The sequence below is a fragment of the Oryx dammah genome, unplaced genomic scaffold (genome assembly GCF_014754425.2).
Source record: "Oryx dammah isolate SB20612 unplaced genomic scaffold, SCBI_Odam_1.1 HiC_scaffold_8, whole genome shotgun sequence".
Lineage (NCBI taxonomy): Eukaryota > Metazoa > Chordata > Mammalia > Artiodactyla > Bovidae > Oryx > Oryx dammah.
In genome coordinates, this window is record NW_024070192.1 from 11,714,023 (window position 1) to 11,738,689 (window position 24,667).

The 24,667-nt window shown below is 60.7% G+C and overlaps 2 protein-coding genes across 2 annotated transcripts; one reads left to right on the forward strand and one right to left on the reverse strand.

Annotated features, from left to right (window-relative positions):
* The first annotated feature begins 7,104 nt into the window (after window positions 1-7,104).
* Window positions 7,105-12,958, forward strand: FSCN2 (fascin actin-bundling protein 2, retinal). Its single transcript, XM_040244833.1, has 5 exons — window positions 7,105-8,078; window positions 11,476-11,632; window positions 11,972-12,093; window positions 12,425-12,592; window positions 12,716-12,958. The coding sequence occupies exons 1-5, from the start codon at window positions 7,253-7,255 to the stop codon at window positions 12,919-12,921; spliced, it is 1,479 nt and encodes a 492-aa protein (XP_040100767.1). The 5' UTR covers window positions 7,105-7,252; the 3' UTR covers window positions 12,922-12,958.
* Window positions 12,959-14,853: 1,895 nt separating this feature from the next.
* On the reverse strand, window positions 14,854-24,448 carry FAAP100 (FA core complex associated protein 100). Its single transcript, XM_040244811.1, has 10 exons — window positions 24,238-24,448; window positions 23,914-24,032; window positions 22,465-23,426; window positions 21,205-21,361; window positions 19,922-20,685; window positions 19,692-19,828; window positions 18,356-18,472; window positions 16,427-16,513; window positions 15,870-16,007; window positions 14,854-15,525 (listed from the first exon to the last, which is right to left on the reverse strand). The coding sequence occupies exons 1-9, from the start codon at window positions 24,400-24,402 to the stop codon at window positions 15,876-15,878; spliced, it is 2,640 nt and encodes an 879-aa protein (XP_040100745.1). The 5' UTR covers window positions 24,403-24,448; the 3' UTR covers window positions 14,854-15,525; window positions 15,870-15,875.
* Between the last annotated feature and the right edge of the window lie 219 nt (window positions 24,449-24,667).

Here is a 24,667-nt window from a genome sequence, read left to right on the forward strand (position 1 = left end):
GTGTCTGATTCTTTCATGATGGCCTGAGCCTCTGCAGATAGATTTGGCCTTGACATGGTGTTTGGCTGAGAAAAGAAGAGAACCTAAAGGCAAAGGAGAAAAGGAAAGATACCCCCATTTGAATGCAGAGTTCCAAAGAATAGCAAGGAGAGATAAGAAAGCCTTCCTCAGTGATCAATGAAAAGAAATAGAGGAAAACAATAGAATGAGAAAGTCTAGAGATCTCTTCAAGAAGATTAGAGATACCAATGGAACATTTCATGCAAAGATAGGCACAATAAAGGACAGAAATGGTATGGACCTAAACAGAAGCAGAAGCTATTACAAAGATGTGGCAAGAATTCACAGAAGAACTATACAAAAAAGATCTTCATGACCCAGATAACCACACTGGTGTGATCAGTCACCTAGAGCCAGACATCCTGGAATGTGAAGTCAAGTGGGCCGTAGGAAGCATCACTATGAACAAAGGTAGTGGAGGTGATGGAATTCCAGTTGAGCTATTTTAAATCCTAAAAGATGATGCTGTGAAAGTGTTGCACTCAATATGCCAACAAATTTGGAAAACTCAGCAGTGACCACAGGACTGGAAATGGTCAGTTTTCATTCCAATCCCAAAGAAAGGCAATGCCAAAGAATGCTCAAACTACCGTACGACTGCACTCATCTCACACACTAGCAAAGTAATGCTTAAAATTCTCCAAGTCAGGCTTCAACAGTACGTGAACCATGAACTTCCAGATGTTCAAACTGGATTTAGAAAAGGCAGAGGAACCAGAGATCAAATTGCCAACATTCGTTGGATCATTGAAAAAGCAAGACAGTTCCAGAAACACGTCTACTTCTGCTTTGTTAACTCCAGCAAAGCCTTTGACAGTGTGGATCACAACGAACTGTGGAAAGTTCTTCAAGAGATGGGAATACCAGACCACCTGACCTGCCTCCTGAGAAATCTGTATGCAGGTCAAGAAGCAACAATTAGAACTGGACATGGAACAACAGACTGGTTCCAAATAGGAAAAGCAGTACGTCAAGGCTGTATATTGTCACCTTGCTTATTTAACTTATATGCAGAGTACATCATGTGAAATGCTGGGCTGGAAGAAGCACAAGCTGGAATCAAGATTGCTGGGAGAAATATCAATAACCTCAGATACGCAGATGATACCACCCTTATGGCAGAAAGTGAAGAACTAAAGAGCCTCTTGATGAAAGTGAAAGTGGAGAGTGAAAAAGCTGGCTTAAAACTCAACATTCAGAAAACCAAGATCATCGCATCTGGTCCATCACTTCATGGCAAATAGATGGGGAAACAATGGAAACAGTGAGAGATTTTATTTTTGGGGCTCCAAAATCACTGCAGATGGTGACTGCAGCCATGAAATTAAAAGATGCTTGCTCCTGGAAGAAAAGCTATGACCAACCTAGATAGCATATTAAAAAGCAGAGACATTACTTTGCCAACAAAGGTCCATCTAGTCAAAGCTATGGTTTTTCCAGTAGTCATGTATGGATGTGAGAGTTGGACTGTGAAGAAAGCTGAGCACCAAAGAATTGATGCTTTTGAATTGTGGTGTTGGAGAAGACTCTTGAGTCCCTTGGACTGCAGGGAGATCCAACCAGTCCATCCTAAAGGAAATCAGTCCTGAATATTCATTGGAAGGACTGATGCTGAAGCTGAACTCCAATACTTTGGCCACCTGATGCGAAGAACTGACTGACTCATTTGAAAAGTCCCTGATGCTGAGAAAGATTGAAGGCAGGAGGAGAAGGGGACGACAGAGGATGAGATGGTTGGATGGCATCACCGACTTGATGGACATGAGTCTGAGCAAGCTCCAGGAGTTGGTGATGGACAGGGAGGCCTGGCGTGCTGCAGTCCCTGGGGTCACAAAGAGTCAGACACAACCGATTGACTGAACTGAACTGGTGTCTGTGTGTGTGTGTCTGTGTGCAGGCATGTGTATGTGTGTTTGTTTGAAGGTGCACCCAAGCAGAGCCTGGGCAGAGGCTTCTGCGGTCACCTGCAAAATTGTGAGCTCCTGACTGTCCATGCCAAGTATTGACACACCTTGGGCACTGATGTGTCTGGAAACCCAGGTGGGCAGTAGGCAGTCAAATTTTGATGAAGCTGACCTGGTCCTCACTCAGTCCCATACAGCCGGGACTCACTCGGATAATGTGAGTGCTCCTCTTATCCCAAGAATGTGCAAAGGTCCTGAGGTGTGGGTGCTGGAAGATTGCCTAGTGGTCATTGCCCTCAATCCTGTCCTTGTGGTCCCTTTGGAAATTTTGGCCTTGCTGGAGCCCAGAGGCTTCTGGTCTTTCTCTCCCCTCTCCTGCCAGATATAACCCTCGTCTCCACCTCTCCCCAGCCCCCCACCTTATGGCTTTACAAGAGACAAAAACCAGGAGATTCACCAACTTTGTACCCTGTCAGCCCCAAGTGGGGGTCTTCCCAGCCCAGCCAGTAGGTCTCTGCTTAAAGTGGAACCGCCAAGATGGTGTGTGTGTGGGTGCATGTACGTGTGTGTGTACGTGTGTGTGTGTGTGTGTGTGTGTGTGTGTAGATAAGGGTCTTGGGAGGAAGGGTCGGTGGGGGAGGTGAGAGGTCTTGAGAGATGGTGGTGGGTGGAGCAGGCTGGGCACCCCCAGTGTTTGCCCACAGGGTGCAGTCTGAGATGTGGGCGCCCCCTCCCTTCTGCCCTGCTGAGGGGAGCTGTCACCCTAAACCACCAGCAGGCCTCCAGTAAACCAACCTAGGCCCCCGCCCGCCCGTGTAAGTGGAACTGCGGGGCAGCGGAGAGCTCCGCCATGAAAAAATCATGAGGACACCAAGCTGTGGGCCTGTTTCAGGAACAATGCAGGAGGCTGGGCCCTGGGCGCCTGCCGAGCTGGACCCCAGATGGGCCCAGATGGGTCCAGGAGTGAGGAAATCAGGGCCTCGGGCTGTGCCCAGCGGGACCTGGACCACCAGAACGGCCCTCACCTTGTGGGGCCGAGGAGTCCGGGGCGGAGGGTTAAGGAGGGATGGCAGAGGCCTGGCATGGGAGGGATAGTGTGCCCGGGGTGGGGTGGGAGAAGAACACCACCTAGGGCAGCAGCTGGCCAAGGCCTGGGGCTGAGGCTCTGGGCTGAGGCATCAGTGGTCTCCTCTGTGAGGAGTAATTCCCAGACTCACTGCCCTGTGGGCAGGGGCCTTCTGCTGTTGCTCAGCGCCGGGAGTCCAGACCTGATTTGGGGAAGGTGTGACTGTGGAGGTTCCTTAGCCGGTGGGTCTGCCCAGGCCTCCATCCTGGGCCATTTCCCAGTTTCCAGGGCTCCAGGCCAGCTGATGCAGGGAGGGCCCCCTCCCCCAGCCCGCACACACACAGCGCCTGTGCCAGCTCACACCACCAGCATCAGCGTTGCCTGGGCACTGAGCCTGGCGCACGCGCTGGTTGCCATGGCAGCAGGCAGCGTGCTGGCAGGAACCCAGGCTGGGCTCTAGCATCAAGGGCTGGCTGTCTAGACGTGCAGAGGTGAGGGTGCTTTCCCTGGTAGCCCCGGAGGGGCCTGGCTACGGGGAGTGGGAGGGGGGTCCCTCCAATGGCTAGGACTACCCAGTCCCCAGCATTCCAGGAAAGGAACAGTTTCCTGAGAGCTGCAGGGTGAATGTTAGGGGTCTAGGGGGCTTTAAGGCCCTCTCTGCTCCTGGTCCCACCTGGACACTAAGGGGGGCAGGAGGCCAAGGATCGGCCCCAGCCTTTTCTGCTGGGGGCGTCTGATAGCTGAAGCGATTCCCACCTTCCGGGCCCAGCTGTGGCCCGAAGGGCCCATCTGGCTGTGTCCATCCGCAGATGGCCACTCCCAGTAGTAGGGGCCAGAGGCATGGCTCGTTGCAGGAAATGGCGCCCTCCTCCAGTCAAACATATTAAAGTTGGTGTGTTAGACGGCCTGACATCTGTGCTCAGGCCTGGTCCTGGTTGCAGATGGCAGCTCAGGGTGGTGAGCACACACTGGGTTCGTGCCCCTACCCATGGGAAGGGACGGGGTCAGGTTCAGAAGTGAGCAGGGTAAGTGAATGGGGCTCTCAGAGTGGCAGAGACCTTGGATGTCCCAGGGCGCAGGCTGGACAGGGCAGTGGTAGGCACATTTGTGTGCCCCAAGTGGGTGGCTGTGTGGACAAGTTCTGGCAGGGGGCATGGGGTTCTGTGGGAAGGGTGCTCCCCATTGCCTGCGGATGCTGCCCTGGTGTGAGAGGCGCCCCTGAAACAATCTCCCTTAGGCCACCCACAGCCTGGTCACCCTGCTGGGCAGCCCCGAGGGGGTTCTGAGGCTGGGATCCAGAGTAGCATCTCTGGGCTGGGGCTGACCCAGCAGGTGGCTGTGGATCACTCTGCCCAATTCCTGCCTGTGTGTACTACATACACACACACACACGCCAAGACTTGCAGGCATCCTACCCCACCTATCAGCAGATGCTGGGCCCATCACACAGGAACACCCACATCAAACATTCATAGGCAGTTATTAAGTACCTACTGTGTGCCAGAGCCTTGCAGGGGATCCAGAAAGGAACCATGACCCTAGCAGGCAGCTGGGCTGGGCGAGGCCCTGAGATCCTGATGGGGGGAGGGAGGAAGGGAGGGAGGAGGGACCATCTGTGCAATCCCCCTCCCTCCAAGGAAGCCTGTGCTGGAAGGCCCGCCTCTCAGAGCCCACCCCCCCAGCTCCAGGGCCTGAAACGCCACCTGGTGGCTCACGCCCCTGGATCAGTGCCAGGGAGCCCCACCCTACCCCCACTTGGGGCTGTGGGACCCGAGAATTGAGAGGCCACGGGCACTTCTGGCTCTGCTGTTGAGAGGCTGCCTGGAGCCAGGCCTGCTTAGCGCCTGGTGGCTGGGCTTCCTCCTGCGGGGCACGTGATGCCCATGAGCGCCCTGCCAGCATCAGTCAGCGTTAATGAGGCCGTCGTGCTAATCGGGCCCGGCTGGGCTCCTTCAGAAGGCTGGCTGGGAGTTGGGAGTGCAAAAGGAGAGAACAGTGCCCATGCCTGGGGTGGCCACGGGCACAGCTGCCCCTCAGGCTGCCCATACACACAGGAACTGAAGTGTGGACAGCATCACAGCTGGTACGGCCAAACCAGGACATTTCCCTGGCATCAAGCGCTGGGCAATGCAGTCCCCTGGGAACTTTGCGGGGGGGGATTTCATGTGGGCATCATCTCTGAGGAGGGGGTGCAACCCCAGATTAGATCTCCCTACTATGGGGTGCTTGGCACACAGCCTAGTCAGTCAGTGTCCCGTAAACCCCTGTGGGCCACAGAGGTGGACGACACTAGCCAAGACCAGTTCCTCGCTCAGTATGCACCATGCTGTCATGGCGATTTGTGTGCAGACCGATCTCCCTGAACCCCAGTGTGAACCCCTCAAGCAAGGGGTCGGGTCTCCTGGTCTCCTGCTCAGTGTGCACATGCCTGGGGAGGCCACTGCCCGGGATTGTGGACATGGAGGAAGGACTCCAGAGCCCTGTGCCCATCCGCCCCACCCACCTCCTGGGGCCTCTGCACGCCCAACCCGAGGCCCCTTCATTCTGTTGGACCCCCATATGGCCTTGAAAGGGATGGAGGGGTGATGCCTGGAGCATCAAGGGCAAGACTCAGGAGGCCAAGGCTGGAAGTGCCCTGTGGCTCCCACTCCTGGTCCCCAGGGAGGACTGAGGGTCACACGCTATGACGAGGAAGAAGACACCAAGGCTGGCCTGGGCCCAGGGCAGGTGGCTCTGGTTTCACTACTTGGCTCCTGGCCCCTGAGGCAGGTGCAAGAGACAGACAGGCAGGGCGAAGCTGAGCAGGCCCACCGCAGCCCCCTAAGACAGCCTCCTCAGGCTCAGGGTTTGGGGAGGTACAACAGGGTGGGACCCCAGAGACTGAGGTGGGAGGTACCAAGGTCAGGGGTAGTCAGCTGTGGCTTCTCCTAGCCTGTTGCCCTTATCCTTCTGCTGGGAAGGTTTTGCCCTATGTGATCATGGGACCCGGCCCATTAAGGATCCCACAAGGACCCCACAGTCAGGCCAGTCCCTCTATGCAGTGTGAGTGGCAGTTCAGGGGTCCCCAGGGCCATCCATCAAGGCTGGCTTCACCAGAGCCCACCCATAGCAGACAGAGCAACCTCATGGGCCCTGAGAGTTGCTCAGGGTACAGGGGTCGGGTCCGAGCGTGGCCCTGTGACCCCAAGTCCAACGGCTTGCCACCCCCTCGTGCTGCCCGGGATGGCGCCTGCTCCACATGTGTGCTCCCAGGTCACGCTCCCACTGTGCAGCCCGTGAGGTGGGCATGATTGTCTCCGTCACACAGCTGCCACCTCAGCCCAAACCGAGGGCCCTTCCCCCCGGAGCCCGGCAAAGCCAGGCTGCCTAGCCAGTGTGAATCTGGCTGAGCAGCTGCCTCTTCACACCTGGCATGGATCTGGGTGCCACGAGTACCAGGATGAGGGGGTTGCCTGGCCTGCTCACTGGCACCGACAGCCCTGCCTGCCACTTTCCCAGCTACAGGCCACCCTTGGGAAGCATCAGACTTGGGGCTGCAGGCCATGACCCAGGGGCTGCTGAGGAGGACATGCAAGGCTCAGCCGCAGCCGCCCGGGTAGCAGCAAGGAATCAGAGAAGCGGTAACTGGATCTGGCGGCTGAGGGTGGAGGGCTGCGATCGGGTTGCGGCCACACGCAAGTTTTCCACCAGGCAGCTTTCTCTACCCCAGGAAAGAGCTGGGCTGGGCTGGCGAGTCTGTGCAGTGGGTCTGGGGGCCCGGAGGTGGGGGGCAAGGAGAGAGGCCAAGACTGGGGGGTGGGTGTCCAGAGGGTGGGGCACAGCACCAGAGCCAGAGCCGGGCAGCCGCCAGCAAGCACACAGGAGGTGGTCAGCCCTGCGGCGAGTGGCACTCTCCAGCCCCTCTGGCCCCGGGCTCTGGCCCCTGGGCAGTCCGGGAGTGGCTGAAATCCAAGCTGGGGTAACGAAAGGCTGTTCCTAAGCCGGCACAGTTCTGATCCGCCCTCCCACCCGCCCTCTGCTGCCCGCTGGCCATGTAAGAGCTCCCCGGACCCGCCACTGCTGGTCAGAGGCAGCTTCTGAGAGGGCAGCGGGTCCATGACGCCAGCCGGGCCTGGGGGCCGCTGGCCAACCCAGACGAGCAGGGCCTCTAGGGGACCTCAGGGGCCGTGAGCACAGAGAGAGCTTCCCAGGCCCCCGTCGGGGACCTCAGCCAGGCCCGAAGATGCCTACCAATGGCCTGCACCAGGTGCTGAAAATCCAGTTTGGCCTCGTCAATGACACTGACCGCTACCTGACGGCCGAGAGCTTTGGCTTCAAGGTCAACGCCTCGGCACCCAGCCTCAAGCGGAAGCAGATGTGGGTGCTGGAGCCAGACCCAGGGGAGGGCACTGCCGTGCTGTTTCGCAGCAGCCACCTGGGCCGTTACCTGTCGGCCGAGGAGGACGGTCGTGTGGCCTGCGAGGCGGATCAGCCGGGTCGTGACTGCCGCTTCCTGGTCCTGCCGCAGCCCGATGGGCGCTGGGTGCTGCAGTCGGAGCCGCACGGCCGCTTCTTCGGCGGCACCGAGGACCAGCTGTCCTGCTTCGCCACAGCCATCACCCCGGCCGAGCTGTGGACAGTGCACCTGGCCATCCACCCGCAGGCCCACCTGCTGAGCGTGAGCCGGCGGCGCTATGCACACCTGTGCCCGCGAGAGGATGAGATGGCAGCAGACAGTGATACGCCCTGGGGTGTGGACGCGCTCGTCACCCTCATCTTCCAGAACCGGCAGTACTGCCTCAAGTCCTGTGACAGCCGCTACCTGCGCAGCGACGGCCGCCTCGTCTGGGAGCCTGAGGCTCGTGCCTGCTACACGCTTGAGTTCAAGGCGGGCAAGCTGGCCTTCAAGGACTGCGATGGCCGCTACCTGGCACCTGTGGGCCCTGCCGGCACGCTCAGGGCGGGCCGCAACACACGGCCTGGCAAGGACGAGCTCTTTGACCTGGAGGAGAGTCACCCACAGGTGGTGCTGGTGGCCGCCAACCACCGCTACGTGTCCGTGCGGCAAGGTAATGGGGTGCGGGGCCTGTGTGTGTGTGTGTAGGGTCCTGTAGCGAGCGGCTCCGGGTTGAGGGGTGAGAATACACTTGCAGAATACAGTGGGCTGTACACCAGGTATGGGGTCCCTGTTGAGCCTCAAGCCTGCTGGACAGCTGCTGAATGCAGGATGGGCAGCGCCCAGGTGGAGGTGGTTGAGGCCCAGGCTCGCCGTGATGAGGGGCAGGAGGGCAGGCCCCATCCACACTGGGCTGCCCCCTGACTGCCCTTCCCCTTTTCTTCCATCACCCCACTTCTGAACTTTAAAGGAAATTGGGGCTGTGACCAAGGGCGGGGAAGGCAGGCAGCAGGAACGGAGTGGGACGGGGTTCTGGGGACCCTTGCTGTCCAGGGAGATGCAAGCGGTCCCTCCAGAGCCTGGACTCCTTGGTGGGGAGACACTCTCTGTTCAGCAGGTGTCGCGTGGCTCCCCCCAAGTCCCCGATCATCGGTCACCTGCTTCATGTGACCCGTGGGCCTGTGGGGTGAACAGGGACAGCTCCTACTTCCCCTCAAGGAAAGTGAGGTTCCAGAGTGGCTCCATGCCACTTGGACTCCTGGCTCTGTGCACCCAGAAGGGGTGGGTGTACCCGGACCCGGCTCACGGCCGCCACCTGGTCCCAGCCCTGAGCACATAGAGGGGTGGCCCAGCTGTGGCTCTAGGCACTCCTGCCTGTCGTTTGGATCTTCAAAGCCAGTGCAGAGTAGGGACCGGCATTCAGCAAACACCCCTGAATCCTTGTGGAGTGTGGTTGGGCCCTGGGGTGGGAGGACAGACAGCCCCAGTCTTTCCCGTCACAGGTCCTACTGTCTGGCCACACTGCTTTCTGGCCTTGACCAAGGCCCATATGCTTGGTTTGCCAGTAAAAGGTGGGCAGTAGTGGGGAAAGCTTTCTCTGTGAGTCAAAGGAAATGCTGGCTACAAAGCATTTGTCCTTGTTCAGCTTGTGAGTGAGACAAGTGGTAGTGGGGATAGTGGCGATGCTGGTGGTGCTACAAGCGGTGGTGCTGATGGTAAGGGTGCCATGGTGACGGAGATGGTGCTGGTGGTCCTGCTGGTGATGGAATTGGTGGTGATGGAGATGATGGTAGCGATGGTGATGATGGTGGTGGTGGTGGTGAGGGGGGATGGTAGCCGTATAAACCATTTTTCATTCTTTGGATTACCCTGCATCTGACCCAATTCCTTTGATGGGGGAATTCCCCCACAAAGGAACAGATTCACCCCCCTCCCCACCAACACGACTGTGAGGCCAGAGGTACCTACATTCACCTCCCTGCTTTCCTTGCATAAGCCTGAGGGCATCAGACCTGGCCCTGAGATGTTCTGATGTTGACTTTGCTAATCAGTGATTCAGGGAAGCAGAGTGTGGCATCTCAGGCTGAGGGGGGGATAGTGCCGCTAGGTTTTGAGGCAGCTGGAGTGGTGGCTTCTGCAGAGTGGGCTGGTGGTTCCTTGGTCCCTGTCATTTTGCTGGCCAGGTAGCCCCCAAACTTGTCTCCTTCCCCCAGGCCAGGGTGTTGGTGAGCAAATTGGCTTTTCCTGTTGATTTTTTTTTCTTTCCCAACCTCCATCAGCCAGAGTCTGCTTGTTTCTGCTATGCCCACTGCCAGCCCTCTGATGTGGCATTGCTGCTGGGCTGCCCAACAAGGAGTGTTTGCTGCGGCAAGTAACAATGGCTGCTTATTGGCTTAAGCCACGAGGACACTAATATCTTGCCTAAGTGGAGGTCTGGAGGCACAGGGGTGGTAGGGTCCCAAACGGGCACCACATCCAGCTTAGTGGCATCACCAAAGTCCTCTGCTCTTCTGACCTCAGACTGGTGCCCCTGTGGTTACAAGATGGTTGCTGCTATCTGGGACCTCACGTCCAAACAGAACAAAGTCCAAAGGGAAGAGGGGCACTGGCTCTTCTTGTGGCTTTGCAGGAGTAAGAATAGGTCTCCTGTAAATGCTCTCAGACACCCCTTCTTGCTCACACATACACCACTTGATCAACCCCTCCTGGGACAGTAGGGTCCATACTCTTTGCCAGCACCAGCCAGGACTCCATGACACCCTGCTGCTGCAAGATCGGGGTCCCAGGAGCAGCTGGCTGTGTGAGACCGAGCCCCTGGGCTGTATCCTGTCTGGAGAGGGTGTGTGGAAGGTGATGCTGGGGACACCAAGAGGCTTGACCTCAGAGATGGGGGTGGAAAACTTGCAGCCACAGCCTCAGACTCCTGGCTTCACTCCTCCCTTTAGTACCTGTCAGATGGCTCCCTCACTTTCTCAGGTCCTGCTTCTGGGAGGCCGTCCCTGGCCAAAACCCCAGCAGTCATGGGCACTGGACATACCATTTTTGTTGTCCACCGCTCCCCTTGGGCCAGCGTCTGGAGAACAAGGCCCATTGTTTTGTTATTGCTGACCACAGGCTGGGGGCAGCAGGAGCTCACTTTGTGCAGCACTGCTGATAGGATGGTGAGGTTGGCAAGGAGAAGGGGTCACTTTCTTGGGGTCTGATCAGTGATCTGTGTAAGAAGGGAGACAGACTCCAGTCTGGGGGACAAAGAGGACAAAGCCATGGGCCCCCCTCCAGTCTGGGCCCTGTGTGCTGCCCCACTTCCTTCCCAGGGGGCAGGGCAGGACAGGATATGGCCCTGACCCTTCAGCCCTGATGGGGGTATGCCCCACTCCCTTCTGCTCTGCTCACTGGAGCTGCTGGGGCTCTGCCTCAGGGGAACTCTGTGATCTGCCAGTTGGGATGGAACACGGATGTGGTTTATGGGAAGATACCAGGGAAACTCCACTGCCTGACTGCTCTTCCCCTCCTGGTCACAGATGCCCCAGTCATCTCCTTCCCAAGCAGAATCCCAAGTAGCTTTGCCCTCCCTCCGGGGTCCTGGGAGACCACACGCATGTGCATGAGGGGCTGAGGAGATGACAGGGGGCCAGTCCCAGCTCAGTGCCCAGGAGCAGACCCCAGGCCCCCGCTGTGTCCTGAACCATGCTAGGGAAGGACAGGGACCCTGCTGTGTCCACCCAGCAGCTTAGGGAGGAGTTATAAATAGAGGCTGCTGTAAGTCCTGGGTCCAGAGAGCAGGAGCAAGCAGATTACCTGCTGATTAGCTGAGGCAGGGGATTTGGCGGCACGGAAGGGCCTGGCTCCTGGGGCTGTGCTGGAAACCCGGCCTCTAGGAAGCGGTATGTGTGCGTCCACAATGCACCTGCACGGCGCTGGAGCAGAACTCCAAATCTTCTCAAGTCCAAAGGGTTCTAGATGAGACCCCTGCTGACTTCAGGGATGCCCCAAGAGCATGCCTTCCCATCCCTCTGCTCCCCACCCCACCCAGGGTGAGGCGTGAGGGGCTTCCCATCTCCTCCCTCCAGGGGTCAATGTCTCAGCCAACCAAGACGAAGAACTGGATCACGAGACCTTCCTGATGCAAATTGACCAGGAGACAAAGAAGTGCACCTTCTATTCCAGCACTGGGGGCTACTGGACCCTGGTCACCCATGGGGGCATCCAGGCCACAGCTACACAAGTGTGAGTGCACCATCCTCACCTCTGTGACCCCCTGCATCTCCACCGTCACCATCACCTCCTCTACACACACCACTTCCGTGGCCGTCACCACCACCACCATCATCTCCATTTCCACTGCCACAGGCATCACCACCTCCTCCTCAACCATAGGGACCACACAGCCGCCCAACCAGGGAAGAAGGCTGCTAGCACGCAGGGCAGCTCTTCATGGTGGTGGGCGTAGCAGTGGAAGTCAAGTGCCTTGAGCGGGTGGTCCTGGACTTGAAGAGGATGCGGGAGGTCTGACCCTGAGTCCCCGTGTTCTGCTCCTCTGAGGGGACCTTGACCTGCCCTTTCCAGTTCTGAGAACACCATGTTTGAGATGGAGTGGCGGGGCCGACGGGTGGCCCTTAAGGCCAGTAACGGGCGCTATGTGTGCATGAAGAAGAATGGGCAGCTGGCGGCCATCAGCGATTTTGTAGGTGAGCACACCCCTCCTGCCCTGGGGAGCCTGGGGCTGGGCTCTCTGCCTGGGGACAGTGCCAGCTCAGCCCCTGTCTCCACCCAGGGCTGGGCCCTCTCCCTCCCCATGGAGCTGCTGCTGTCTACGACAAGAGTCGTACTCCCTGTTCCAGCCCATTGCTCTTGACGTGGGGGCTCAGATCCAGAGCACCCCGATCACTGCTGCACTTCTGGGGAACCAGGGGCTCACATAAGCAGTGGGCAGATCCAGGCACACAAGCGGGGCGGGTCCTGGTCTGGCGCTCTCACGGGGCTGCTGGAAGTCCCCTCAAGCCCTTGTCTCACCAGCAGGGGAGGACGAGGAGTTCACGCTCAAGCTTATCAACCGGCCCATCCTGGTCCTGCGCGGCCTGGACGGCTTCGTCTGCCACCGACGTGGCTCCAACCAGCTGGACACCAACCGCTCGGTTTACGACGTGTTCCACCTGAGCTTCAGCGACGGCGCCTACCAGATCCGAGGTGCGGGCAGGCGGGATGGGGCTGGGGAGCAGCGGGAAGGGGGGTCCCGGAGAGAGTGGGGGGCTGTGCCCAGCCTGGATGGGGGAGCGAGCCACCCGCCGACCCCTCTCTGCCCCACCCCAGGCCGCGGCGGCGGGTTCTGGCACACCGGCAGCCACGGCAGCGTGTGCAGTGACGGCGAGCGCGCCGAGGACTTCCTGTTCGAGTTCCGGGAGCGCGGCCGCCTGGCCATCCGGGCCCGGAGCGGCAAGTACCTGCGTGGCGGCGCCTCGGGGCTGCTGCGCGCGGACGCGGACGCACCGGCTGGGGTTGCGCTCTGGGAATACTGAGCGCCGCCGTCTGTCCCCCATTAAACCATGTCTGTGACCAGCGGCTCGCGGGTCAGTGGCGCCGCTCGCAGTGCGTGGGGAAGGGTTCGCATCGGCCCGCCTCAGGCCCTCTGGGCCTTTCCTGCGATGGTCGCTCGACCGCCAGAAAATCCAAGGTTGGCACTTTTCCAGCCCATTGAACATCCGAGACCCCTTCCTGGACTGCCAGTCCCGGGCCTTTTGTTTGCATCACTCCTTGGCACATAGCTCCTCCCCAAGCTCGGGGGCGGTGGGGGTGGGGGGATGGGGAGAGGACCCCCATTCTACTCAGCAGGACAGGGATGGGAGTGGGATAGTTGGGAGGAGCCTCATCCCAGGCCCCAGCAAGTCAGGTAGGTTAGAGGGTCTTCAGGGTCTTCATAGCACACATCACTGCTCCCTTCCCCAGGGGCAGGGTCTTAGGGAATCCTGGAAGCACCTGACGAAGTGACTTCCACCCCTCCAGACAGGGTTATGTGCAGCCAACCATGGGGGAGAGGGTGCTTCTCAGCCTGTGCACTGGCCTGCTGCCACCCAGCGTAGGAAGGGTGGACCACCAGGACAAGGCCCATGGTTCACCCACAGGTCTCCCCAAACCAGCTGGCACCCAAAATACCCCAGTCGCCAAGGACCCCCACCCAGGCCAATACCTCCTGGAGGTGCTGGGTAACCTAGACCACAGGAGGTGGGAGTGGGGTGGGAGGTATGCCCCCTGGGATTGGCCTAGGCCTTGAGGACTGGGTGATGGAGGGCTGGGGGGACAGCCTGAGCAAAAGTAGGGGGAGACCACAGGCCTCACCGACCTTTCCCCTCAGCCCACACCCTCTCCCACCCTGGGCAGCCCCCACTCTTGCCTGGGGCCTGAAGGGCCCCTTCCAATGAGTCTGGCCAGCGTGAGGCGCTTTGCGAAAGGGGGGCAGCTGGGACACCTCTCCAGGGCCCCCCTTTGACTGGCTCCCTGACTCAGCGCTTCCCTTCACCTTAGAGATGAAGAAAAGCTGGGTCCCACGTGGGCCAACAGGTCAAGGTGGGCTCTGATGGACACTGGCCCAGAGGGGACAAGGGGACTGCCCTGAGTGCGGTCTGCACTGCCCCCTGGTGGCCTGGGGGACAGGAGGGTTGCCTGCTGGGCACTCTTGGCACCCTTGTTCAAGTGCTCCAGTGGGTGCCAAGGAGGGTCTCCTGCTTGCTGACCTTGGCTGGACAGGGTACTTGGCCTCAGACATGCTGAGTGGAGTTTGTGCAGCCCAGGGCAGTGGCTGGAGACAGGAGGCAGGGAAGAGGGCTTGCGGGTCCCTGTGGGCTGGCCTGCCCACTTCCTCCTCCCCCGGGAAGTGACAGGAAGACGACTCTCAGAAACAGCCACTAAGGGGGGTGCAGGCCCTTCCCTGGTTGGGCCACAGCTCCCCTCCAGGCTGTGTAAGGACCACCCAAGCCAGCAGGGACCGGAGGCCAACTGCTTGCTCATCCTTGAAGGCAACTGTTACACTGTTCCCAGCACACACAGGGACAGGAGGCACAGGACAGTACTGGGTGGGCAGAAACCCCTCCCCGTCCTCCCTCTTGCTCAGAAGAACACTCCAGTGCTGGGTCTGTGTGATGACCCCAGACCCCAACTTGGAGCACACCACCGCCCCTTTCCCTCAATGGAGGACGACAAGGAGGTGCCCGTGGTCCTCCTGGGGAGGGGCCCTCATGACCTAAATGGCCCTGCAGGGACCACTTCACCCCAGTGTCTGAGGGTTCCCACTGGCCTGAGGGCCCCAGAGAGGCCAGTTCAAGGCTCCTCTGGGGAGTGCAATGGCCACCAGCCTTGGCGGGGGCTTGGAGCTGCGGTGAGCCCAGGAATCCAGGTCAAAGCTGCCACCACACCCCAGGGAGGAGGCTTAAAAAAACAGCCCAGGACAAGGCAGAGCAACAGAAAGGGTCATTTTTTGAGGTGGGGTGCCTCGCAGGCCCTGCATGCACAGCAGGAGAGCACCATGTGAAGTCCCGGGGGAGAGCCACCCTCCCTCAAAGCACCGGAGCCACCCCAGGGCTGCTGTTGGCCCCGAGGGACCCTTGGAAACAACGCACAGTGCTGGGCGCTGGGTGCGGCCCCGGCCAGAGGCATCTAGTTGTTGAGTGTTGTGGCCACAGGGCACCTGCAGGAGAAAACCCCACCCACCTCTACCCCCCACCCCCACCCCGAGTCTTTGTGCTTTGGTCACAGGGAGCACCCTCCCACCTGGTGACCCCAGTAACTGCAGAGAAGCAGAACCAAGGCACCCAGAGCAGGCCAGCTGTGCAGGTGTGGACAGTGCTGGACAAGAGGTCTATGGGAAGGCGAGTGGTGCTGCTAACAGGGGCAGCCCCGGGCTCTGGGCACCATGGTGGGAACCAGACAACCGCTGAAACGCACCTGCCTGAGTCTCAACCCCGAAGCCCTGTCTCCGGGGCCCCTGCAGGCTGCGAGGGCAGCAGCAATTCTGCTCTGGAGTCTAGACCCCATGGCCAGGCCCGACTTCTGAGCGGAGTGACGTCGGTGATCCAGCCCCGACGCTCTGGGTGGGCGGTGGCCCAGCGGCGTGGAGGTTGAGGCAGCTGCTGGAGGAAAGGAAGGAGTGATGTGGGAGGCCGAGCGGCCCCAGCCCAGAGGGGTCACGGACTGCCTGGCTATCCTGATGCAGCAGCTACGTGACCTGCCTCCTCTGAGCACACCCACCCTGGGGGCAGTGGGTGGCCATCTGGGGGGGCTGGCTGCATTCACCCTAGACCTTCCCCAGCTCTAACCAGGCCAAGTGCCTCCTGGGTCAGGAGCCAGGTTATCTCCATAAAACCATGGAGGTACTGTGAGCTGTCAAGGGTTCAGAGGCCGGGAAGGCCCCGGGCAGGGTGGGGTAGGGGTTTGGGGAGGGGGCTGCCACTGTCCCAGGCAGGGCGGGGCCTACCTGGCATCACAGCAGGAGGAGGCTGGGGCTGCGGAGGCGCCTGTACACCTGCAGCAGCCTCTGGGCGGTGGCGCAGGAGCTGGCTTCGTCCTCCGTGCACAGCCGGTCCCGCAGCGTCTGCACCTCCCGAAGCAGCGTCTACAGGAAGGGACGGGTGGCGACAAGCTAGGGGCCACCTTCCTACCGGGCACGTCGGCAGGCCCCTCCAAGAAAGAGGGACACCCACCACTCAGATCCCACCCAGGCTGTGGCAGGTGGCCCAGGAGACACACTCCTCTGTGGCCTTAACGTGATGACCCCTCGGGAGAGGAGGCGTGGCTGGGCTGAGGGGAGACCCCGTCCCCAGGGGATGGGAATGTCCTGGCCAAGGTAGAGCAGCGTGACCGTGTCCACTCTGCCCTCCTCTCGCCCCTGCAACAGGAGCCCAGACCTGACTCTGGGCTGAGCAGACTGGGAGGCCCTGCCAAGCTGGGCGATACGCAGGTGCTTGTGTGTGTGACCCCAGTGGAGCCCCGACGGGTAGAAGGTTCAGGGCACGGACCCCCGAAGGGCCTCACCTCGTGGTTGGCCTGCATCTGGTGGAGATACTGCAGGCGGAGATCAGGCGGGCTGGAGCCCCGGGCGGCCTGCTCCACCACCAGCCTCTGGAGGGATACAAGAGGTAAGTGGCTGGAAAGGGCGCCCCTCCCGTGTGTCCCCAAACAGAGCCTAGGGCTCCTGGCACCGGCCCGCAGAGCCAGGCAGCCCTCCCCGCTAGCTGAGACATCCATCAGGCCTCCCTGCCTCGCCTCTAGTTAATCTCCGCTCCACAAGAGCCCCAGCCTGACGGTCGTTTACTTGGAAGTAACCTCCCTGATTCCCAGGGAGGATGCTCCCAGATGGATCCAGGCAGCAAGGCTCCCACTGGTCTCTGGGGCAAAGAACTGAGAAGAGACCCCAATACCCCGAGAGACAGCAGGAGGTGCCACCAGAGGCAGAAACTACACATCTGACAAGGTCCCCCAAATTCTGAGTGGCCAAGTGAATGAAGAACATTCTGTCATAGGTGCACAATGTGGCAGATGGAGGGCAGAGGTCTGCAGCCCACGAGAAGACTCCCATCAGGGGAGTGCCCGCAGCACTCCGTTGGGGCTGACTCAGGCCTCCCAGATTCACACATGGAAGGTCCAGCCCCCAGCACCTCAGGTGATGGTGTTTGAAGAAAGAGGGTCTTTATAGATAATCAAATTAAAATGAGGTCAGGTGTGTGGGCCTTAATCCCACAGGACTGGTGTCCTGCTAAAAAGAGATTAGGACATAGACATCCCAAGGGAAGATCCCATGAGGACCTGGGGAGGAGTTGGCCGTCCACACACCCAGGAGAGAGGCCTCGGAAGGGATCACCCTGCAGACACCCGGCCTCCAAACTGAACCCACTGTGTCCCGTCCGTGGCACTTGGTCACTTGGTCCTAGCAGCCCTGGGACGCTAACTCCCCTTCTTGTGGGAAGTCTGGTCAGCACGCTCCCCACCGCCTCGGTTTCTCACAACTGTCCACCTATCAGCTGCCACGCTCGGCAGGTCTGCAGACGGCCCTGCACGTTTCAGGCCCAGCAAGAGCAACCACGTGTCACCTTCTGGGGTAGAGGGATGCAAGGGTGGGAGCTCCGCTCTGTGGACAGGAGAACAGATTCCTGAACCCAGGTGTAAAGCCATGGCTGTGCCATGGCAGGGCTGTCACAGCACGGCTGAGGGGGACCTCTGGTCAGGGCTTGGCCCCCAGGCTTGCCTGGGCACACAGGTGGGTCTATTAATTGAACAGCAGCCTCGGATTCCTGCTGGAACTTGGACTGCAGCTCTCCGACTCTTGGGGTCTAGGGTGGGGTCTGGGCATGCGCACTGGTAAGTTCCCAGGTGAGGCTGCCGCAGAGCCCACATATAAGGAAAAGCATGGGAATCGGCTGATAGCTGCCAACCCAGCCTGCTCTGTGCAGCCTAGGCCACGCACACAGAACAGGTGGGAGAGGGGCCAGCAGGCCCTGGGCCCAGCCTGCCAAGCCACCAGCTCACAGATTTCCCTGGGGGACACAAAGACCTCCCCCTCAGATCCTAGAGTCGTGGCCCCAGTAGCCCCACAAGGCATCGAAGCGGTAGTAAGCGGCCCCCAGGGCTGTGTGTTTGTGAGGGGCTGGCTGCCAACTCTCTCTTTCTTGGCAAAGATATGGAAGCTCCAACAAGCACTTTATCCCAGGACCCGAGCCGGACCTCTCCACACTACTGTATGGAAATTTCATGCTGACAAGTCACAGGTTGACTGTCTCCCTGTAACCACGTGTGCTTGTGCACCACTGGGGGCTACTGCCAGGAGGGTGAGAGATAAGTCCCTCACCACTTCCCAACTGGCCACAGCTCATCTGCAACCCCGGGCAGGAAGCCAAGCCAACCAAGGTCCCGTGTCCCCACCACCCCACAGAGACTTCCCAGGCAAGCCCATGAGGGCCGACAGACCTGCAAATGCCCGACAATGGCGTGATGTGCCCTGCACAGGTTGGCTAGAGAGGAGCTCTCCACTTGGATCTCCACGGCCTGGACGGGGCCCGCTGGGCACAGGTCGGTGACGGCCACCTGCAACACACGAGGAGCCTCGTTGGCTGTCCACAGCCTCGCCTGGCCTGAGGGCAGCAGGGCCTGTGGGAGCATCTCAGCTGGCTGAGGCACGTGAGGCCTGGGTGGCCCCTCCACATCCCATTCTGGGCAAAGCTTGGGGGGCCCCGGGCCTAGATCTCCACACCCAGCACGAGTTTCCACCTGAAGAACCAGCTAGCCAAGCAACAGCAAAGCTGCTCATCTGGAAACATCCGTCCAGGAAGAGCCCTGCTCCCTCTGAGTCCAGGTGTGTGGCACTCACACCAAAGGCCGTGATGGCTGTGGCTGCGCCACCAAGGAGAGCCCACGCCCCAACCCCTCCAGGACCCACCCTGTGCATCACCCGACAGCAAGGTCAGGTTGTAAAAAGCAGGGAGGGGGCTGGGCAACGGAGATCTCTGCCCAGTGCCCTCCAGCCAAAGATAAAACCCGGCAAAGATGGGTGACAGCCAGGACACAAGGCAAGACCCCAGGGACCTTAGGAAAGATGTTGTCCCTGGAAGTTCTTCCTTCTGGGACTGTGGGATGGCTGGGCACCCACCCTCTCCACCACCAGGCCCCTGGGACACCCAACGTTGACGCTGCCTAGTGTCGGTGGACCTGAACGGGCCGTCAGTGGGCAGCCTCCACCCACCACCCTCAGAGGGGTGTGCTGGGTCACACGGGATGCTCTGCCACAGCCACCAACGCTGTGGCACGAGGGTCAGCTGGATGTGACCCCGAGGCTGCCTGGAGGGTCTCCGGAAGGAAGGTGTGTGCAAGGACCGCACCCAGGGAACTGAGCCCCGCTCAGTGTCTCAGTGGCCCCTGGGTGGGGTGTCTGTGACAGGGCCCAGCACCCTGGGGCTCTGGGGGCTGCGTGGCTCAGGGGCTGGAGGGCTTGTGCTGCTGCTGGCGGCACAAGTGAGTGAGTTGCTTGGGCCACTATGAACTCCAGCTGGACGCAGGGCCAGGGCCACGCATGGGGAGCGCTGGACAGGGTGGTCCTCATAGAGACCTGGCTGGGAGGCTGATGCAGCTTCTGGCCCTACGAAGGCCACCCCATCACAGCCTGCCTCTCGGACGTGGGTGCGTCAGACTTCTCTGGAAGGTGGGCCCCAGAATCTGATTCCTCTCGAGCGGCCAGGGACCCCACTCAGAACTGCTGCTGTCGAGGCCAACGTCTCCCCCTGGGGCAGGAGAGCTGACCCCTGCTTGCCTCTCGGATGATGAGGTGGACATCAGTGCCATCGGGGGCCACTCCCTGGACAGAGGACAGCGCCTGGGCCTTTACGATGTCTGCGGCAGCATTCTCGGCGAGGAGCCACTGCAAGGTGGCGCAGCCCAGGGACACGCCTGGAGGAGAGAGGTGCGGCAGCGAGGCCGGCTGGATTCCAAGGGAGGGAGGAAGGGCCCCGAGGCTGCCTAAAGCCAGTCAGTGCCACCAACCTGAGTGACTGTCCCCTAAGGCGGCCCTGAGCAGCTCTGCCGACACCTTGATGGTGGCCACTGACGGGGGTAGGTACTTGGCCCGCAGGGACTCGGGTCCCGCCGGCTGGCTGTCTGGCACACGGCAAGTTCCCAGAAAGGTGTGGAGGGGGTCCCTGGCAGGGCCCAGAGCCTGCGTGTGGGGCACGCCCAGGCTGGGGAAGCGCAGGCCCTGCAGCATGTCCACTGTGTGCTCGCTCAGGGGCAGGCACACGCCGTCCTGCTCAGGCAGGACGATGGGGGTGCACTCGGCCGAAGGGGGGTCCTTGAAAGGGTCCCGGGGGGTGAGGGCCCTGCCCACGACCTCCCGGAGGCTGTAGAAGAGCGCGCAGGACACGGTCACGGGCAGGTCGAGGGCACCGTCCTCGCCAGGGCCCAGGGGCAGCGTCACCTCGCGCCGACCGCCGGGGCCGAGCTGGTCCACAGGGATGGTGTAGGTGATGGCCGAGCCAGCCGCGTCCAGGTCTAAGGCCTGGGAGCTGCGGAGCACCTGGATGCACAGGGCCCAGCCCCGGTCCAAGCTGAAGCCGCTGCTGTTCTCCAGCAGGCAGGTGGCCACCAGCACGTCCTGCAGCTGCAGGCGGCTCCAGGTGGTGCTGATGGTGCAGGAGATGGGCCGTGGACCCTCCCGGCTTGACAGCAGGGCGCAGCTCACGTTCATGACTTCGTTGAGGCAGGTCAGGGCCTTGTCCCGCTGGTCAACTGCCTTCTTCAGAGAAGACACTCTGGAAACAGATGTGGCTGCTGAGGGAAGACGCAGACCTCACTCCTCCTTAGCATAACGTGAGAAGCCTTCACCTCAGGAGCTCCCGTCCTTCTCACACGACTGTCTAACCTGACCCTCCTCTCCAGCAACAAGAGAAGAGAGGGCGGAGGATGGAGCTGAGGCAGCCTGGACTTGGTGGCCTGGCCTCGCCCCTGGGGCTCACGGAGCCTGTACCCCCATCTGGGCCATTGGGCCAGGAGGTGCCTCCACTGGTTCTGCTGTGCTCCCTGACGTGTTCCAAGTTGGCCCAGGTGCTCCTCTGCAGAGCCACCGTTGACAGCCCAGAGGGTGGCATGCACCCTAGAAATGGTCCTAAACCAAGGGGCCTGGTGTCCACGCTGGCCTTTAGTATCTCGGGGCGATCTCGGGGGTCAGAGGCAAAGTCACAGGCCCTGTCCGGACCAGTGCCAGTGCCAATGCCTTGGACACCTCCTGGATGCCATGCCGGCCTCTGCCCAGGCTGCAGGCCACTGCTCACCTCTCAGACACGGTGCCAATTCCAGACAACAACTGCTTAATTTTCTGGCCAGCCTTTGCTGAGGTCACTCTGGAGGGCTGAGGTGCCTCATCATGTGGGTCTAGGCGGCAGATCATCAGCCGGCCTTTGGCAGACAGGGCCAGGAGCTCGGCACCCCCTGCAGGAGAAGACATGCAGGGCTTGGGTGGCAGGCAGGGAGGGGCACACGGCTGGGAACAGGCTGTGAGGGGCCTCCCTGGCAGGGGGTCAGCCAGCAGGCGTCACCTTGTACGTGGACTAAAAGGAAACAGATGAGGGCCGTCAAATTAGCAGGGTGCATACCCCCTTCAACAGCCTCCGCCTTGAGTAGAGCTGCTCTGAGATTTCCTAAGAGAAGTGAGTGCTACTCAGGCCCAGGCCTCCTTCACTGACCAGTCTGCACTTGCCAGGGCCTTTCTGGAAGCCTGCCACCTCCCCAGCAGCGTTCTGCCTCTGTTCCCACTCCTGGACACCAGAAGCTCCCTGGGAAACAGGTTCCATCTCCTGCGACCCACTGGTTCTGCAGGTCCAATACCACTGAGGCCCTGAGCCCTGCCCAGAGGTATGGCTCCCCCATCGCCTGCTACAGGCAGCCCTTTTTCCCTGTGGGAGACAGCAGTTTCTTCCTGTCGAAAGCATTTCTTTCCTGTTGAGTATGGTCCACGGCAGGCCTTACAGTGCACTCATGGGCCATCTTAAGGGGAATATACGGTGCGGGGAGGGCGGCTGTACCCCTCCCCCCACTACTGGGCAGACACGGCTGAAACCCTCTCTGGTTCTGTCCAGAGAGAACACACACATCAGAGCTCAGGGATGCCCCCTCCCTGCCCCCCACCTTCAGGGCAGGGTGGGCTCCTGGGAGGCCACTCAGTAAGTGGAACAAATGTTTTCCAGCCTTCAGGAGAAACGTAAAGGCTTGACCTGCATCAGTTTGAGTTTACCTTGGACCACCTGCCACATAAGATTTGTCACGGGAAAATGCTCTTACCAAGGGTTGCCCAGGTGCACACCCTACCCAGGCAGAGGGGCAGAAACCCCACCCCGAAACACACACAGGACCCCAAGACCAGCATCAACCATGAGGCTGTGCCGGCGGAGGGTCGGGCTGCCTGGGGCAGTTTTAAGGAGAGCAGGAATGAGGTAGGGAGAGGAAGATGGCCAGTTCACAGGGAGGAGATGCCAGGGCGGGGGCTCCAGCCGCCACCGCGGCTTTGGTTTTTAGCTTTCGGCCGTGGCTCATACCTTCAGGCATGCTCGATGACACACAGAGAGTGACGAGGCTGCAGATACCCAAGTTGTCTGGATACAGTAGAGGGGGCAGGCTTCCTGGGGCCCCATCACTCTCTGTGGGGTCCAAGGGGGAACCCTCCTGAGCCAGGTCGACTACACGGAGGCCCGCGGAGGTGCTGTGGTACACGTGGCTGCTCCTGTCGCAGGCTGCACAGAGCACGGGCCCCGGGACGCTGTACTCCCGCAGCTCAGGCACCAGGTGCCCTGCCTCATCCCAGCTGGCCTTGATGGCCAGTGTCCGGCCGTGGTGACCGAGGGCCACCAAGCAGTCGCAGTGTATGTCTTCCACGTCCTCGGCCAGCGGCTCTGTCCTCAAGGCGCCAATGAAGACGACAGGCTCCTCCAGGTGATGGAGGATCTTGACAAGGGCCTTTGGATCACCCGGGGCTGACGTGGAGGTGATCAGGGTCTTGATGATCACACAGCAGAGCTGGCCATCGGGGAGCCCACAGAGGACCACAGGTGACTCCAGGAGGGCAGCATCAGCTCCAAAGAGTAGCCCAAAGAGGGCCCCCTCCAGCATGACCCCCTCAGAGCTCCATGAGTGGCCGAGTGGGGTCCTGGAGCCAGGCGGTGATGCACAGCACAGCACTGGGAGAAAGCGGGGGGCTGCGGATGCCCCCTGGCTCCCAGCTGGGGGGGTGCAGGTGGACAAGTCCACCTCACCAATCTGGCCTCTGGGCCTGGGGTCCTCCCCTGGAGAGGGACGCTCAAACAGCTGCATCTTCCACTGGGTGGGGCCCAGCGCCAAGGTGATGAGTGCATCATCAAGGACGGTGAAGGCATGCAGCGAGGCGTCCGGGAGCACACAGGAGTCTGGGTCCACGGGGATCACAGGGACAGGGGGCTCACCGACCTGCCCATCCTCACTGTCCTGGTCGTCCCCGCCATCCTCCTTGTCTCGGCTCACAGACCTTGGAGAACCCAGGGAACTGTCGGTTACAGTGCTCACAGGCTCCCTTCAGGAAAGCCTGCCACTGACATGACGGGTGTGGGGTCTGCACAGGGAGCAATCTCAGAGGCTGCCACCAGGGAGCAGCTGGCATGCCACAGTGCCTCCCACCTGCTCCAGGGAATGCTCTGCTTCCCCCACCCCGGTCACCCAGGGACACATGCATAACAGCATGCATCAAGGCTTCCAGAAATGGGGTTTGGACAGAAAATTCTCAACAATGCAGAACTGTCAGGCCCCCGAGTCCTCACCTGTGGTGAGTGCTCATTCTGAACCCAGTCCAGAGGTGACCAGACCAAATAGGTCACAAGGGCAGTGTTTGAGGATGACAGGGAAGTACTACCACTCAGAAACAGTGACAAGTCCATCTGAGGACATGTCAGCCTCAACCTGGGAGAGGCCAGTGTGGGCCCAACCCAAAGCAGTGCCCGCCAGCGACCAAGCCTCACCTGGTCGTCTGGTCCAAAGACAAGCAATAGATGCCGCTCTGGGCGCACAGGACATAGAGCACCTTGTGAAGGGCCAGGAGCTCCAGGTGCCACACCTGACCGGGAAACTTGTATACGGCCTGGACGACCGGGGAGAAGGACAGTGTTGGGTCAGGGGCGTGGGGGCTCAGGTGAAGCAGAGGACAAACTCCTCAAATGCGCCGGCCGGTCGAACATCCACGCCCGCCCCTGGCCCCTCCAGGGCCCCGGATCCCTCCCGCCCCAGCCCCCCAGCCCCTAGGCCCCCAGTCCCAGCCCCTCCCCCGGTGTGCCCGGTGTGCTCACGATCAGCAGCCGCCCTTCCCGGTCGTAGACATAGACCAGCTCTCTCCCAGTGGACAGGAAGATCTCCGCCCCGTGGCACAGCACGCGAGGCTTGCCCGCCGCCAGGCCCCCGAGCGGGCAGCAGAAGCCCGCCAGGTATTCGACCCGCGGCCTGGGGTCGGCCATAGTGGGATCGCCCTGGAGCCCGGCCACTGGCGGGGGCTCGGCCTCGCGGCGCGGGAGCCGGGGGGCGGGGCCCTGCGCTTTACGGCCGCCTAGGTCGTAGCGCGGCCTCCGCCGTACGGCGGGGCCGGGGGCGGGGCCGCTGAGCGCCGAGTCTCGGGGGCGTCTCAGCGGGAGCCGAGTTCTCACGCCGCCCGGATAAAGCTAGCGCACACAGACAAAGGGCCAACGTGTTTAAAGCCAAACGCGGGAAGCACAAGGGCCTGGC